Here is an 18,989-nt window from a genome sequence, read left to right as displayed (position 1 = left end):
CTAATCATAATCCAGTCCGCCTGCATGCACTCCAGATGGTTTTTCTCTGAAAAATTTAGACCACTCACCCATGTATCTGCATAGATTAAAATGAAGGTCCTCAGAACAGGCGTTGTTCTGCATGGTTAGCTTTATTTCGTTCAGTGCACCATCATCTGCACATAGAAATAATCGCAATAACAATCTCTTCAGAAATAGTACAACATGCAGAAGCTCCAGACTCGAGGTACACTATAAGAGTGACACTAATATGTTCAGGCAGTAGCGATCGGCATACCTTCTTCATATTGGGAAGAATTCTGAACGATCAATCTCATCCATGTACTTGAAGACACATGGACTTTTACCGGGGAGGCCAACGGAGCTTATTCCACCAAGTGAGTTATGCAGCACACTTTGCGGCTAATACGAAGTGCAAGGCAGCCGATTCAATCTGCAGAACATGGGCTCCTCTCAAAAATATTTTTTTTCTGTTTGGCTTCTGCACCAAAAAGAATCTGGATTGCAGTCAGGTTGCAGAAATGAGGACTCCCGCATAATTCAGTATGTGTGTTTTGCAACACTGGCGGTGAGGAAATTTAGCACCTATTTATCAGATGCGCGGTCATGCACATTATATGGTGCTTGGTTCTGAATTGGGAAGGACTATCTCAGATAAAACCAGGTACCAATTATTCTCTATATTCTCAGCAAAAAAAGGAGACTACAGGGGAGCACGAGGAAGAGATTCAACTCTATCTACATGTTGATCCTAACTTGCAGCGGCAGTAATGTTTGCTGCCTAAAGCGTCATTATTTTTGTAGTCGAACATGTAAAGATAAATGCATGCAAATATGCATATGTATAGAAAAGGTAGCAACATAATTCAACATCATGTGCATATAAAGCAAGGAGCCAACTAATTAGTATCTCTTATTACTCCCTTTACATGCTTAGAATATATATTTGAATTCTAGCCAGGTTGCGCTATTTTGATGAGCCATTTAAGTAGAATGAATACCTGTGTAATTTCAATGCATATTGCCCCGATAGTTCCCTAAACAACATTCAGCTGATTTTCTCATAATAGTAACAAAATAAATTCCATTCTACAGATTCACATCTAACACGTTGTTTTCTTTGCCCTATCCCTCAACTCTAGTTCTACCTTCTTTTGTTTCCCTTCAGGATCTCTCCAGATGTACTTGCGCGCCGATATGGAAAATGGCAGAGCATGAATAAAATGATATTTTGGTTCTTAGATATCATCAAAGTCAATGATCTAAGGGGTGTGTCGTCCTCGGCTCCCCCTCCTTGGTGATAAATAGGAACTTCTCAGATTTACGGTCCTAGTCCATATGATGAAAAGCAAATGGTAGGATCGTATGACCGGCAGCGAAGACACGTGCCAGTTTGAGGTCCTCGACCATGCATCTTCTTAACTCCTCATAGCATTTGATTCACATCAGACCTAATGAATTTACACACAAAAATAGAGCCATTTCATGTATTCAGCGTGCAAATCTTCAGAAGAATTTCAATTTATCATGAAAAGGATGCTGATATCTTCAAAAAAAATAGTGGGGATGACACTGATTGATCTGTCCAGGAGTATCAAAGCACACTGACCACCATCCAATCCAGTAAATTAACATCTTAAATCATTTACCACCAAGCAACAGATCACCATCACTTCATATAGATACTTGCAATGAACATATTGTACTGCAATCGTTAACCAAATAGTTGTGCAATTACCAAATTGATGACAAAGTAGAGCGGAAAAAACAACTGTTTTCCACCATAATTTGTTTGGATCCAGATGCCATTCTAAAGGGGTCAAGATATAGATACCTCAACGCATTGGTCGTGCTCGCGGCAGCGATCGTCGAGGTCATCGCAAGGATCCTCTCATCGCATCCGCTTCACTCGAAGGGAAGAGCGGCAGAGGCTGGGAGTTGTGCACGAGCACCTTGTTGGGACGTTGCACGGTGAAGACCGTTCGACGGTCAGAGGCAGAGGCATCGCGAGAGCTCTGGCGGCCAGTTGGGAGGACCAACATAGGTTGGTCCCGCGCAGGTCCTTCGGCGGACAGTAGGGTTCTTCAAGGCAGGATTCATGATGTGCCGGCAGTCCCCGATCAGGCATGGCGGCAGTGTTATTCCAGGGCGGCGGCAGGAATGGGTAGGGCGACGGCGATGTCAACAGTGGGACTCCGTACTTGACGAGGGGTAGTTGACAATGTGCGGATCTTGGAAAGAGGTGGAGGTATATGCTGTGGGATTAGAAAGGGCGATTAATTAGCCCTTTAGCTCTGCGCGTGTAATACCTGAATTCTTGGGTTTGAATGATCCTATTTTAAATCTTGCTTTTTGTGTCTGTACCTGATCGTTGATGATTAGCAAATGGATGTACATAAAGGAAATGATATTATGGCTATGCATGTTCTTTTGGAAAGTAAGAAGATTTTGATAGCGTTCAATTTTTTTTGGCAAGTATTTCAATGCCCGTGCTGGATTGATTGATACGATGGAAAAAGGACAATTAAAAATAATAAAAATAGGTGAATTCTCCTTCACCAAACGCGTTGTATGACGTACGACCAACTGGAATATAATAGTAAAGATCTGCATGCTATTGTGGAAAGAACCTCTAATGATGTTAAAATGCTTGTTAAAAATTTCCATATGGTTCAAACTCAAATTGATCAGCTCACTAAAGTGCAAAAAGGTTTACTAGTTAATGCTTCTAGGGAAAAACATGCTCATGAAATAAGAACTAGAAGTGGTATTTCTACTCAGGATCATTTATATCCCGAGGGACATCCAAAGAGAACTGAAAAAGATTGTCGACGAGCTAATGATGCTAAGACTAAGTCTAAGAAAAAGAAGAAGAAACATAAAACTGTTGTAGAATCTTCTGAACCTGCTAAAGATCCTAATAGTATATTTATCTCTGATGCTGAAACTGAAAGTGGTAATGATAAAAACGATGCTTCCGATAAATAAGAAATTGAAGAGGCACCTGAAAAGCATACTAAGAATACAAAGTACACTAAGGAAGATTCCATTACTAATAAACATGGTAGTGAGAGAGAACCTTGGGTGCAAAAACCAATGTCTTTTCCTGATAAGAAACACAAATCGAAGGAGGAAGAACACTATAACAAGTTCTGGGAATGGATGAAACCTTTGTTTTTGCAAATTCCTTTGACTGATGCTATTAAATTGCCTCCTTATTCAAAGCATATGAAAGATATTGTCTCTAATAAAAGGAAGATTCCAAATGAGGAAATCTCCACTATGCTCGCTAATTATTCCTTTAATGGCAAGGTTCCAAAGAAGCTTGGAGATCTAGGTATACCCACTATTCCATGCTCCATCAAAAATAATTGTGTTAGAACTACTTTATGTGACTTGGGAGCAGGAGTTAGTGTTATGCCTTTTTCTCTCTATAAGAGACTTGATCTAGAAAAGTTAATACCAACTGATATACCGTTGCAAATGGATGATAAATCTACTACTATTCCTGTTGGTATATGTGAGGATGTTCCTGTTCAAGTTGCTCATAATTGTATGATATTAACTGACTTTGTTGTGTTGGAAATGCCTGAAAATGATAATATGTCTATTATTCTTGGGAGACCTTTTCTTAACACTGCAGGGGCTGTTATTGATTGCAACCAAGGAAAAGTAACTATTAATGTTGATGACAAAGATCACACGGTTTATTTTCCCAAGAATATTGATAGGAAATATGGTCGAAATTCAATTATTAATACTGAGACCATCCAAATTGGGAAATTTCATTTGCCTATGCCAATGTCAAACAAAGAGAATATTGTCATGATTGGGACTATGCCTGTCAAGATTGAGGTAACATAATCTTTTAGTGAAATGCAAAGTTTTGATTCATATAAAATTGTTTTGGTAACAAGACTTGATCAACCTTGTTAGCAAAGTGATTTTGAATGAATGAAACTATGTTGTCACCTATGTTCCACTTATTAATTCCATATTAGAATGTTTTAGAGTTTCTGTAGATTTGGTTTTGAATTTGTATTTTATCATTCCATAATTGTTTTCTTGTGTTAGAATCATTATTCAAATTCTGAAAATTACCCAAAAATAAAGTTTCTCTAAAAATTCCAGAAAACATCTACAAAACTTTTACGCATGAAAAGGGGCATAGAGGCACCTAGGGCCGCCTAGGTGGACCCACCAGCCGACCACACCATGTGGTGGCGCGGGTGGCAACCTGGCCGCGCCAAGGCCCGGTGTGGGGCCCCTGGCCCTCCACTTGCTCACCCCTCTGCCATTCCACTCTCTCCCGAAAAAACACATCACCATTGCTCAAACCCGTGTCCTTACTATCCTTGCTCGCGAATTTTCGATCTCCTTGCTCAGCCCATATTTCCCGGTGATATTTGAAACATTTGCTCTCCGGTATGTGACTCCTCCGATCATCCAAGTAGAATTTTGTTTGGTGGAGTATTTCTTGAGTATTTTGCTGATGTAGATGACTCATGACCCACAAGTATAGGGGGTGTATCGTAGTAATTTCGATAAATAAGAGTGTCGAACCCAACGAGGAGCAGAAGGTGTTGACAAGCAGTTTCGATGAAGGATTCACTGTAAATGCTCACAGACAAGTTTTCAGGAGGTTTTGATATAGCAGATAAATAAAATACAAGTAAGTAAAATGCGAGAATAATAATTGCAGCAAGTGGCCCAATCCTTTTTAGCACAAAGGACAAGCCGGTTTGTTTACTTATGAAGACCAAACGTTCTTGAGGACACACGGGAATTTAGTCTAGTGTTTTCGCTTCATATAGTTGATTAATCTTCATTGTTTTGATAAGTGTTGTGTGGGTGAACCTATGCTAATGCACCGCCCTTCCTAGGACTAATACATACTTGTGATTAAACCCCTTGCAAGCATCCGCAAATACAAGAAAGTAATTAAGATAAATCTAACCACAACCTTAAACTCTGAGATCCTGCTATCCCTCATGCATCGATATACCAACGGGGGTTCAGGTTTCTGTCACTCCGGCAACCCCACAATTAGCAAACGAATACAAGATGCATTCCCCTAGGCCCATAAAGGTGAAGTATCATGTAGTCGATGTTCACATGACACCACTAGAAGAATAACACCACAACTTAAATATCAAACCATTAAATATTACTCAACATAGTTCACTACTAACATTTAGACTTCACCCATGTCCTCAAGAACTAAACGAACTACTCACAAGACATCATATGGAACATGATCAGAGGTGATATGATGATGGATAACAATCTGAACATAAACCTTGATTCAACGGTTTCACTCAATAGCATCAATAACAAAAAGTAATTAACACCGGGAGAGTTTCACCTATGAAATACTCAAGATTTAACCCTAGATGTTACAGCGGAGACGAGGTGCAGCGGTGGAGATGACGGTGTCGATGGTGGAGATGATGATGATCCCAATGAAGTCCAGCTCGATGATGGTGACGATGGCGACGATGTCCCCCCTCCGGGAGGGAATTTCCCCGGCAGATTTCTTCCTGCGGAAGAGCTCTTTTCTCTCTGGTGTTTTCCGCCTCGAGGAGGCGGCGGTGTCTATCCTTGATGTCCCCCTGATACGTCTCCAACGTACCTATAATTTCTGATGTTCCATGCTTGTTTTATGACAATACTTACATGTTTTGCTTGCACTTTATAATGTGTTTATGCATTTTCCGGAACTAACCTATTAACGAGATGCCGAAGGGCCAGTTGTTGTTTTCTATTGTTTTTGGTTCCAGAAAGGCTGTTCGGGCAATATTCTCGGAATTCGACGAAATCAATGCCCAGAACCTTATTTTTCCCGGAACCTTCCAGAAAGTCAGAGGGGGACCAGAGGGGAGCCCTGGGGGCCCCACACAACAGGGTCGCGCGGGCTCCACCCTGGCCGCGCCGGCCTAGTGTGAGGAGGCCCCGTGGCCCCTCCGACTCCGACTCTTCGCCTATTTAAGCCCTTTCGACCTAAAAACGCGATACCAATTGACGAAACTCCAGAAAGACTCCAGGGGCGTCGCCAGCATCGCGAAACTCCAATTCGGGGGACAGAAATCTCTGTTCCGGCACCCTGCTGGGACGGGGAAGTGCCCCCGGAAGCCATCTCCATCGACGCCACCGCCTCCATCATGCTCCGTGAGTAGTTCCCCCATGGACTACGGGTTCTAGCTGTAGCTAGTTGGTATTCTCTCCCCCATGTACTTCAATACAATGATCTCATGAGCTGCCTTACATGATTGAGATTCATCTGATGTAATCGGTGTTGTGTTTGTTGGGATCCGATGGATTGTTACATTATGATTAGTCTATCTATAAAGTTTGTGAAGTTATTGTTGCTGCAATCTTGTTGTGTTTAATGCTTGTCACTAGGGCCCGAGTGGCATGATCTTAGATTTAAGCTCTATACTTATTGCTTAGATTGTATCTACAAGTTGTTTGCACATGTCTATGTCCGGAACCAAAGGCCCCAAAGTGACAGAAATTGGGACAACTGGAGGGGAAGGCTTAGATATGAGGATCACATGTTTTCACGGAGTGTTAATGCTTTGCTCCGGTGCTCTATTAAAAGGAGTACCTTAATTTCCAGTAGATTCCCTAGAGGCCCGGCTGCCACCGGCTGGTAGGACAAAAGATGTTGTACAAGTTTCTCATTGCGAGCACGTATGACTATATATGGAAAACATGCCTACATGATTAATAATCTTGATGTTCTGTCTTAATGCTATTTCAATCCTATCAATTGCCCAACTGTAATTTGTTCACCCAACACTTGTTATTGGAGAGTTACCACTAGTGTAGATAGCTGGGAACCCCGGTCCATCTCTCATCATCATATACTCGTTCTACATGACATTGGAACTAGTATCAACTATTTTCTGGTGCCATTGCTCTCATATTACTGCTCTTTGCTGTGTTATTACTTATTGCTCTCATATTACTGCTTGCTTTCACTTCACCCCCGTTACTAGTGCTTTTCCAGTGCAATGAATTGACAACTCGATTGTTAAGGCTTATAAGTATTCTTTACCTCCCCTTGTGTCGAATCAATAAATTTGGGTTTTACTTCCCTCGAAGACTGTTGCGATCCCCTACACTTGTGGGTTATCAAGACTATTTTCTGGCGCCGTTGCCGGGGAGGCATAGCTCTACTCATAAGTTCACCTGGGGAGTACACTCCACCTCTCTCTCTGTTTTATTTTATTTTGTTTTGCTTAGTTTACTTCTGTCTAGTTTATTTGTGCTTAGTTTATTTCTGTCTAGTATTACTTTGCTTAGTTTACTTTTGTCTAGTTTGTTTTTGTTTTGTTTTACTTTTCTCATATACCCAAAAATCCATAAAAATTTGAAAACCCGAAAAATTAAAAACTGCTATTATGGGAGAACCTACAACCTATTTGGAGCTTATAGAGTTATATAATAATTATAGAGAATCAAGAACGGGAAAAGTTATGAGTGCTGTGATAGAAAAACTGAATACAATTGCTAAAATCTTGCTTAAACGCCATGATATAAACTGTTGCTCCAAACAGGATACTAAACATCTTAAATTTCAATGTGGCTTTAGTGAGGAAGTTTTAATTAAGAACTATAATTGGAATAGCTATCTTCATTTTGGGTTCGAAGAGGTAGAACAATTTGTCTTATTTATGGGAGCCTCTGAGATAGAATCCTTCATTGCTAAAAATTATGAAACTTGTGTTGTTTGTAAGGACCTTAAAGATTATGTCTCTTCTATCCTTAATTTTTGCATAGAAAGCTACAGTGATAATCCTTATATCATTGATTATAAAGAGAGACTCATTAATGCACAAGTATGCACTCACAATTTGCAGGAACCAGTGGAAGAAGAAACTGATGAACCTGAAAGCTCATTGGATGAAAAAGAGGAGGAAATTGATGAACCTGAAAGCTCATTGGATGAAAAAGAAGAGGAGAGTGATGAACAAAAGGAGGAAGAATGGATTAGCTACCCATGCCAACCTTCTAATGAGAGTAACTCTTTATCTCTTACACTATTTGATTGTCCTCCATGCTTACCAAAGGAGGATGAATGTTATGTTGCTGTGGATTCTCTTGAAATATTACCTATGAGTAAAACTTGTGAGAATGATTATGCTACTGCTATCTATGATAATCCATGCTATTTTGATAAATCTCATGATAATGCTTTGTTTGTGCCTGATGTTGAGATGCATGGTACTAAAGAGTTTTGCTTAGCAAATGTTTATGATAAATCTCTAGATGATGGTCCTATGTTACTTGATAATATTAATTGTACTACTAATGAAAATGGGATTGGAGAAGTCTTGACTTTATCTATGAGTCCCATATCTCTTGAGATTGATCGATCATCTTGTTATATTATTGATAAAAGTGGATTCGAAAGTTTTAATCCCACTATTTTTGAGCTTGATAAAAATTATGTGTTTGTAGATCATGGAAAGTATGCTGCATGTGATAGTTATATTGTTGAGTTTATCCATGAAGCTACTGAAAATTATTATGAGAGAGGAAAATATGGTGGTAGAAATTTGCATGGTACTAAAACACATCTCTATATGCTGAAAATTTTGAAGTTGCTCGTGTTTTATCTTCTTATGCTTGTCACTTGGTTCTTCATGAATTTATTTGTGTACAAGATTCCTATGCATAGGAAGCGGGTTAGACTTAAATTTGTTTCATACTTGCTTTTTGATGCTCTCTTTTGCTTCAATTTCTATTTTCCATGTGAGCATCATTAAAATTGCTGAGCCCATCTTAATGGCTATAAAGAAAGAACTTCTTGGGAGATAACCCATGTGTTTATTTTGCTACTGTTTTGTTGTGTTTTGGAAGTTGTTACTACTGTAGCAACCTCTACTTATCTTTATTTTATTGCATTGTTGTGCCAAGTGAAGTCTCTAATAGAAGATTGATACTAGATTTGGATTACTGCGCAGAAACAGATTTCTTGCTGTCACGAATCTGGGTATGATTCTCTGTAGGTAACTCAGAAAAATCTGCTAATTTACGTGAGTGATCCTCAGATATGTACGCAACTTTCATTAGTTTTGAGTTTTCTGATTTGAGCAACGGAAGTACCTCTTAAAAATTCGTGTTTACTGGCTGTTCTGTTTTGACAGATTCTGTCTCTGTTTTTTGCATTGTCTCTTGTGGACTTTAAGTGAGGCTTTCTAGACGTGGAGAGCTGTAGCTAATGTTTTATTGAGTTCTTGCAATGTGTCACTACAGGGCTAAAGTGGATTAAAGTTTTTTTAGTACTAACCCCTCTAATGAAGTTTATGAGAAGTTTGGTGTGAAGGAAGTTTTCAAGGGTCAAGAGAGGAGGATGATATATGATCAAGAAGAGTGAAAAGTCAAAGCTTGGGGATGCCCCCGTGGTTCATCCCTGCATATTTCAAGAAGACTCAAGCGTCTAAGCTTGGGGATGCCCAAGGCATCCCCTTCTTCATCAACTTATCAGGTTCTTCTATTGAAACTATATTTTTATTCGGTCACATCTTATGTGCTTTACTTGGAGCGTCTGTGTGTTTTTATTTTTGTTTATGTTTGAATAAATTCGGATCTTAGCACTCCTTGTTTGGTAGAGATACACGCTCTGCTTTTTCATATGAACACTTGTGTTCTTCGTTTTACTTTTAATGTTCAATGATAAAAGTTGGAAGCTATTGCATTTATTGCTATTTGGTTGGAAAAAGAAAATGCCTCATATTGTCTTGGATAATTTGATACTTGGCAATTGTTTTGAGCTCTCAAGTAGGCCATGATTAAGCTCTTGCATCATGTAGTTTAAACCTATTAGTGAAGAAATACCGTAGAGCTTGTTGAAATTGGTTTGCATGATTGGTCTCTCTAAGGTCTAGATATTTTCTGGTAAAAGTGTTTAAGCAACAAGGAAGACAGTGTAGAGTCTTATAATGCTTGCAATATGTTTTTATGTAAGTTTTGCTGTACCGGTTCATACTTGTGTTTGCTTCAAACAACCTTGCTAGCCAAAGCCTTGTACTGAGAGGAAATGCTTCTCGTGCATCCAAAACCTTGAGCCAAAACCTATGCCATTTGTGTCCACCATATCTACCTACTATGTGGTATTTCCTGCCATTCCAAGTAAATACTTCATGTGCTACCTTTAAACCTTCAAAATGCTTCTCAATTTGTGTTGATGTTTTATAGCTCATGAGGAAGTATGTGGTGTTCTATCTTTCGATCTTGTCATTTACTTCGGACAGCTTTCAATAATGGACTAGTGGCTTCATCCGCTTATCCAATAATTTTGCAAAAAGAGCTGGCGCGGGGTTCCCAGCCCCCAATTAATCAACCTTCATTAATAATTCTCTTCACATGTTTTGCTCTGATTCATCAGTAAGCAACTTAATTTTGCAAATAGACACTCCTTCATGGTATGTGATTGTTGGAAGACACCCGAGGATTCGGTTAGCCATGGCTTGAGAAAGCAAAGGTTGGGAGGAGTGTCATCTAAAAAAATAAAAAATATAAACTAAACTAAAATACATGTGTAAACAAAAGAGAAGAGGGATGATCTACCTTGCTGGTAGAGATAACGTCCTTCATGGGAGCCGCTCTTGAAAGTCTGGTTGATAAGGTAGTTAGAGTACTCACTATCATTCGTTGACAACAACAAACACCTCTCAAAATTTTACTTTTATACTCTCTATATGATTTCAAAACTTAAAAAGCTCTAGCACATGATTTAATCCCTGCTTCCCTCTGCGAAGGGCCTTTCTTTTAGTTTATGTTGAGTCAGTTTACCTACTTCCTTCCATCTTAGAAGCAAACACTTGTGTCAATTGTGCATTGATTCTTACATACTTGCATATTTGCATTCATCATATTACTTTGTGTTGACAATTATCCATGAGATATGCATGTTGAAAGTTGAAAGAACCTGCTGAAACTTAAATCTTCCTCTGTGTTGCTTCAATGCCTTTACTTTGAATTTATTACTTTATGAGTTAACTCTTATGCAAGACTTTTGATGCTTGTCTTGAAAGTACTATTCATGAAAAGTTTTGCTATATGTTATCTATTTGTTAGCAACTATAGATTATTGCCTTGAGTCACTGCATTCATCTCATATGCTTTATAATAGGATGATCAAGATTATGTAAGTAGCATGTCACTACAGAAATTACTCTTTTTATCGTTTACCTACTCGAGGGCGAGCAGGAACTAAGCTTGGGGATGCTGATACATCTCCAACGTACCTATAATTTCTGATGTTCCATGCTTGTTTTATGACAATACTTACATGTTTTGCTTGCACTTTATAATGTTTTTATGCATTTTCCGGAACTAACCTATTAACGAGATGCCGAAGGGCCAGTTGCTGTTTTCTGTTGTTTTTTGTTCCAGAAAGGCTGTTTGGGAAATATTCTTGGAATTCGACAAAATCAATGCCCAAAACCTTATTTTTCCCGGAACCTTCCAGAAAGTCAGAGGGGGACCAGAGGGGAGCCCTGGGGGCCCCACACAACAGGGCCGCACGGGCTCCACCCTGGCCGCACCGACCTAGTGTGAGGAGGCCCCGTGGCCCCTCCGACTCTGACTCTTCACCTATTTAAGCCCTTTCGACCTAAAAACGCGATACCAATTGACGAAACTCCAGAAAGACTCCAGGGGCGCCGCCACCATCGTGAAACTCCAATTCGGGGGACAGAAGTCTGTGTTCCGGCACCCTGCCGGGACGGGGAAGTGCCCCCGGAAGCCATCTCCATCGACGCCACCGCCTCCATCATGCTCCGTGAGTAGTTCCCCCATGGACTACGGGTTCTAGCTGTAGCTAGTTGGTATTCCCTCCCCCATGTACTTCAATACAATGATCTCATGAGCTACCTTACATGATTGAGATTCATCTGATGTAATCGGTGTTGTGTTTGTTGGGATCCGATGGATTGTTACATTATGATTAGTCTATCTATAAAGTTTGTGAAGTTATTGTTGCTGCAATCTTGTTGTGTTTAATGCTTGTCACTAGGGCCCGAGTGGCATGATCTTAGATTTAAGCTCTATACTTATTGCTTAGATTGTATCTACAAGTTGTTTGCACATGTCTATGTCCGGAACCAAAGGCCCCAAAGTGACAGAAATTGGGACAACTGGAGGGGAAGGCTTAGATATGAGGATCACATGTTTTCAGGGAGTGTTAATGCTTTGCTCCGGTGCTCTATTAAAAGGAGTACCTTAATTTCCAGTCGATTCCCTAGAGGCCTGATACGTCTCCGACGTATCGATAATTTCTTATGTTCCATGCCACATTATTGATGTTATCTACATGTTTTATGCACACTTTATGTCATATTCGTGCATTTTCTGGAACTAACCTATTAACAAGATGCCGAAGTGCCAGTTGCTGTTTTCTGCTGTTTTTGGTTTCAGAAATCCTAGTAACGAAATATTCTCGGAATTGGACGAAATCAACGCCCAGGGGCCTATTTTTCCACGAAGCTTCCAGAAGTCCGAAGACGAAACGAAGTGGGGCCACAGGGTGGCCAAACCCTAGGGCGGCGCGGCCCCCCTGGCCGCGCCGGCCTGTGGTTTGGGCCCCCTGTGCCCCCTCCTGACTTGCCCTTCCGCCTACTTAAAGCCTCCGTGACGAAACCCCCAGTACCGAGAGCCACGATACGGAAAACCTTCCAGAGACGCCGCCAACGCCGATCCCATCTCGGGGGATCCAGGAGATCGCCTCCGGCACCCTTCCGGAGAGGGGAATCATCTCCCGGAGGACTCTACGCCGCCATGGTCGCCTCCGGTGTGATGTGTGAGTAGTCTACCCCTGGACTATGGGTCCATAGCAGTAGCTAGATGGTTGTCTTCTCCCCATTGTGCTATCATTGTCGGATCTTGTGAGCTGCCTAACATGATCAAGATCATCTATCTGTAATTCTATATGTTGCGTTTGTTGGGATCCGGTGAATAGAGAATACTTGTTATGTTGATTATCAAAGTTATATCTACGTGTTGTTTATGATCTTGCATGCTTTCCGTTACTAGTAGATGCTCTGGCCAAGTAGATGCTTGTAACTCCAAGAGGGAGTACTTATGCTCGATAGTGGGTTCATGCCCGCATTGACACCGGGACAATGATGTGAAAGTTCTAAGGTTGTGTTGTGCTGTTGCCACTAGGGATAAAACATTGATGCTATGTCTAAGGATGTAGTTGTTGATTACATTACGCACCATACTTAATGCAATTGTCTGTTGCTTTGCAACTTAATACTGGAGGGGGTTCGGATGATAACCTGAAGGTGGACTTTTTAGGCATAGATGCAGTTGGATGGCGGTCTATGTACTTTGTCGTAATGCCCAATTAAATCTCGCTATACTCATCATGATATGTATGTGCATTGTCATGCTCTCTTTATTTGTCAATTGCCCAACTGTAATTTGTTCACCCAACATGCTGTTTGTCTTATGGGAGAGACACCTCTAGTGAACTGTGGACCCCGGTCCAATTCTCTTTACTGAAATACAATCTACTGCAATACTTGTTCTACTGTTTTCTGCAAACAATCATCTTCCACACAATACGGTTAATCCTTTGTTACAGCAAGCCGGTGAGATTGACAACCTCACTGTTTCGTTGGGGCAAAGTACTTTGGTTGTGTTGTGCAGGTTCCACGTTGGCGCCGGAATCCCTGGTGTTGCGCCGCACTACATCCCGCCGCCATCAACCTTCAACGTGCTTCTTGACTCCTACTGGTTCGATAAACCTTGGTTTCTTACTGAGGGAAACTTGCTGCTGTACGCATCACACCTTCCACTTGGGGTTCCCAACGAGCGTGTGCTTACGCGTCATCAAGCTAAATTTCTGGCGCCGTTGCTGGGGAGATCAAGACACGCTGCAAGGGGAGTCTCCATTTCTCAATCTCTTTACTTTGTTTTTGTCTTGCTTAGTTTTATTTACTACTTTGTTTGCTGCACTAAATCAAAATACAAAAAAATTAGTTGCTAGTTTTACTTTATTTGCTATCTTGTTTGCTATATCAAAAACACAAAAAAAATTAGTTTACTTGCATTTACTTTATCTAGTTTGCTTTATTTACTGTTGCTAAAATGGCCAACGCTGAAAATACTAAGTTGTGTGACTTCACAACCACAACTAATAATGATTTCTTATGCACACCTATTGCTCCACCTGCTACTACAGCAGAATTCTTTGAAATTAAACCTGCTTTACTGAATCTTGTTATGCGAGAGCAAATTTCTGGTGTTAGTTCTGATGATGCTGCTGCCCATCTTAATAATTTTGTTGAACTATGTGAAATGCAAAAATATAAAGATGTAGATGGTGATATTATTAAACTAAAATTGTTCCCTTTCTCATTAAGAGGAAGAGCTAAAGATTGGTTGCTATCTCTGCCTAAGAATAGTATTGATTCATGGACTAAATGCAAGGATGCTTTTATTGGTAGATATTATCCCCCTGCTAAAATTATATCTTTGAGGAGTAGCATAATGAATTTTAAACAATTAGATACTGAACATGTTGCTCAAGCTTGGGAAAGAATGAAATCTCTGGTTAAAAATTGCCCAACCCATGGACTGACTACTTGGATGATCATCCAAACCTTCTATGCAGGACTAAATTTTTCTTCACGGAATTTATTGGATTCAGCTGCTGGAGGTACCTTTATGTCCATCACTCTTGGTGAAGCAACAAAGCTTCTTGATAATATAATGATCAACTACTCCGAATGGCACACGGAAAGAGCTCCACAAGGTAAGAAGGTAAATTCTGTCGAAGAAACCTCTTCCTTGAGTGATAAGATTGATGCTATTATGTCTATGCTTGTGAATGATAGGACTAATATTGATCCTAATAATGTTCCATTAGCTTCACTGGTTGCACAAGAAGAACATGTTGATGTAAACTTCATTAAAAATAATAATTTCAACAACAATGCTTACCGGAACAATTCTAGTAACAACTATAGGCCATATCCTTATAATAATGGCAACGGCTATGCTAATTCTTATGGGAATTCTTACAACAATAATAGGAGTTCACCCCCTGGACTTGAAGCCATGCTTAAAGAATTTATTAGTACACAAACTGCTTTTAACAAATCTGTTGAAGAAAAGCTTGGGAAAATTGATATACTTGCTTCTAAAGTCGATAGTCTTGCTGCTGATGTTGATCTTTTGAAATCAAAAATTTTGCCTAATGAGAATCATCATAATAAAATTGTTACTACAGCAAATGCCATTCAAGTTAGAATTAATGAGAATATAAGATTAATGGCTGAACTGCGTGCTAGGTGGGATAGAGAAGAAAATGAAAAACTAGCTAAAGAGAAGAATGTAGCTAAAGTTTGGACTATTACCACCACTTGTAATTCTAATGCTACACATGTTGCTGCACCTCCTACTAATACTAATAAAAGAATTGGTGTTAGCAATGTTTCCACTTCTAATGCAAAGCGCGAAAAACTGCCTGAAACTGCTAAAACTGCTGAAATTGCCTGTGATAAAGCTGCTGAAATTTTTTCCAACATTGGGGATGATGATCCCATTGCTTTAGATTATAATGGTTTGAATTTTGATGATTGCCACATCTCTGAAGTTATAAAGTTCTTGCAAAAACTTGCTAAAAGTCCTAATGCTAGTGCTATAAATTTGGCCTTTACACATCATATTACAAATGCTCTCATTAAAGCTAGAGAAGAGAAACTAGAGCGTGAAACCTCTATTCCTAGAAAGCTAGAGGATGGTTGGGAGCCCATCATTAAGATGAAGGTTAAAGATTTTGATTGTAATGCTTTATGTGATCTTGGTGCAAGTATTTCTGTTATGCCTAAGAAAATTTATAATATGCTTGACTTGCCACCGCTGAAAAATTGTTATTTGGATGTTAATCTTGCTGATCATTCTACAAAGAAACCTTTGGGTAAAGTTGATAATGTTCGCATTACCGTTAACAATAACCTTGTCCCCGTTGATTTTGTTGTCTTGGATATTGAATGCAATGCATCTTGTCCCATTATATTGGGAAGACCTTTTCTTCGAACTGTTGGTGCTATCATTGATATGAAGGAAGGTAATATAAAATATCAATTTCCTCTCAAGAAAGGTATGGAACACTTCGCTAGAAAGAGAATGAAGTTACCTTTTGATTCTATTATGAGAACAAATTATGATGTTGACACTTCGTCTCTTGATAATACTTGATACACACTTTCTGCGCCTAGCTGAAAGGCGTTAAAGAAAAGCGCTTATGGGAGACAACCCATGTTTTTACCTACAGTACTTTGTTTTTATTTTGTGTCTTGGAAGTTGTTTACTACTGTAGCAACCTCTCCTTATCTTAGTTTTGTGTTTTGTTGTGCCAAGTTAAGCCGTTGATAGAAAAGTAAGTACTAGATTTGGATTACTGCGCAGTTCCAGATTTCTTTGCTGTCACGAATCTGGGGCCATCTCCCTGTAGGTAGCTCAGAAAATTAAGCCAATTTACGTGCATGATCCTAAGATATGTACGCAACTTTCATTCAATTTGAGCATTTTCATTTGAGCAAGTCTGGTGCCATTTTAAAATTCGTCAATACGAACTGTTCTGTTTTGACAGATTCTGCCTTTTATTTCGCATTGCCTCTTTTGCTATGTTGGATGAATTTCTTTGATCCACCAATGTCCAGTAGCATTATGCAATGTCCAGAAGTGTTAAGAATGATTGTGTCACCTCTGAATATGATAATTTATATTGTGCACTAACCCTCTAATGAGTTGTTTCGAGTTTGGTGTGGAGGAAGTTTTCAAGGATCAAGAGAAGAGTATGATGCAACATGATCAAGGAGAGTGAAAGCTCTAAGCTTGGGGATGCCCCGGTGGTTCACCCCTGCATATATTAAGAAGACTCAAGCATCTAAGCTTGGGGATGCCCAAGGCATCCCCTTCTTCATCGACAACATTATCAGGTTCCTCCCCTGAAACTACATTTTTATTCCATCACATCTTATGTGCTTTTTCTTGGAGCGTCGGTTTGTTTTTGTTTTTTGTTTTGTTTGAATAAAATGGATCCTAGCATTCACTTTATGGGAGAGAGACATGCTCCGCTATAGCATATGGACAAGTATGTCCTTGGTTTCTACTCATAGTATTCATGGCGAAGTTTCTCCTTCGTTAAATTGTTATATGGTTGGAATTGGAAAATGATACATGTAGTAATTGCTATTAATGTCTTGGGTAATGTGATACTTGGCAATTGTTGTGCTCATGATTAAGCTCTTGCATCATATGCTTTGCACTAATTAATGAAGAAATACATAGAGCATGCTAAAATTTGGTTTGCATATTTGGTTTCTCTAAGGTCTAGATAATTTCTAGTATTGAGTTTGAACAACAAGGAAGACGGTGTAGAGTCTTATAATGTTTTCAATATGTCTTTTATGTGAGTTTTGCTGCACCGGTTCATCCTTGTGTTTGTTTCAAATAAGCCTTGCTAGCCTAAACCTTGTATCGAGAGGGAATACTTCTCATGCATCCAAAATACTTGAGCCAACAACTATGCCATTTGTGTCCACCATACCTACCTACTACATGGTATTTTCCGCCATTCCAAAGTAAATTGCTTGAGTGCTACCTTTAAAATTCCATCATTCACCTTTGCAGTATATAGCTCATGGGACAAATAGCTTAAAAACTATTGTGGTATTGAATATGTAATTATGCACTTTATCTCTTATTAAGTTGCTTGTTGAGCGATAACCATGTTCACTGGGGACGCCATCAACTATTCATTGTTGAATTTCATGTGAGTTGCTATGCATGTCTGCCTTGTCCGAAGTAAGAGCGATCTACCACCTTATGGTTAAGCATGCATATTGTTAGAGAAGAACATTGGGCCGCTAACTAAAGCCATGATCCATGGTGGAAGTTTCAGTTTTGGACATATATCCTCAATCTCAAATGAGAAAATTATTAATTGTTGTTACATGCTTATGCATAAAAGAGGAGTCCATTATCTGTTGTCTATGTTGTCCCGGTATGGATGTCTAAGTTGAAGAATAATCAATAGCGAGAAATCCAATGCGAGCTTTCTCCTTAGACCTTTGTACAAAGGCATAGAGGTACCCCTTTGTGACACTTGGTCAAAACATGTGCATTGTGATGATCCGGTAGTCCAAGCTAATTAGGACAAGGTGCGGGCACTATTAGTACACTATGCATGAGGCTTGCAACTTATAAGATATAATTTACATGATGCATATGCTTTATTACTACCGTTGATAAAATTGTTTCATGTTTTCAAAATCAAAGCTCTAGCACAAATATAGCAATCGATGCTTTTCCTCTATGGAGGACCATTCTTTTACTTTCAATGTTGAGTCAGTTCACCTATTTCTCTCCACCTCAAGAAGCAAACACTTGTGTGAACTGTGCATTGATTCCTACATACTTGCTTATTGCACTTATTATATTACTCTATGTTGACAATATCCATGAGATATACATGTTACAAGTTGAAAGCAACCGCTAAAACTTAATCTTCTTTTGTGTTGCTTCAATGCCTTTACTTTGAATTATTGCTTTATGAGTTAACTCTTATGCAAGACTTATTGATGCTTGTCTTGAAGTGCTATTCATGAAAAGTCTTTGCTTTATGATTCACTTGTTTACTCATGTCATATACATTGTTTTGATCGCTGCATTCACTACATATGCTTTACAAATAGTATGATCAAGATTATGATGGCATGTCACTCCAGAAATTATCTCGTGTTATCGTTTTACCTCGCTCGGGACGAGCAGTAACTAAGCTTGGGGATGCTGATACGTCTCCGACGTATCGATAATTTCTTATGTTCCATGCCACATTATTGATGTTATCTACATGTTTTATGCACACTTTATGTCATATTCGTGCATTTTCTGGAACTAACCTATTAACAAGATGCCGAAGTGCCGCTTGTTGTTTTCTGCTGTTTTTGGTTTCAGAAATC

The 18,989-nt window shown here is 39.5% G+C and overlaps 1 protein-coding gene across 1 annotated transcript in view; it reads right to left on the bottom strand.

Moving 5' to 3' along the window:
- Positions 1-18,989, bottom strand: part of LOC139839242 (uncharacterized) — a 64,179-nt gene continuing 45,190 nt past the window's right edge. Inside the window, exon 3 of the mRNA XM_071829294.1 lies at positions 1-155. Within this exon, the coding sequence (XP_071685395.1) occupies positions 1-155 (155 nt within the window). The remainder of the gene's footprint in view (positions 156-18,989) is intronic.

Source organism: Lolium perenne, chromosome 4 (genome assembly GCF_019359855.2).
Source record: "Lolium perenne isolate Kyuss_39 chromosome 4, Kyuss_2.0, whole genome shotgun sequence".
Classification (NCBI taxonomy): Eukaryota; Viridiplantae; Streptophyta; class Magnoliopsida; order Poales; family Poaceae; genus Lolium; species Lolium perenne.
This window is presented reverse-complemented; position numbering and strand designations above follow the sequence as displayed.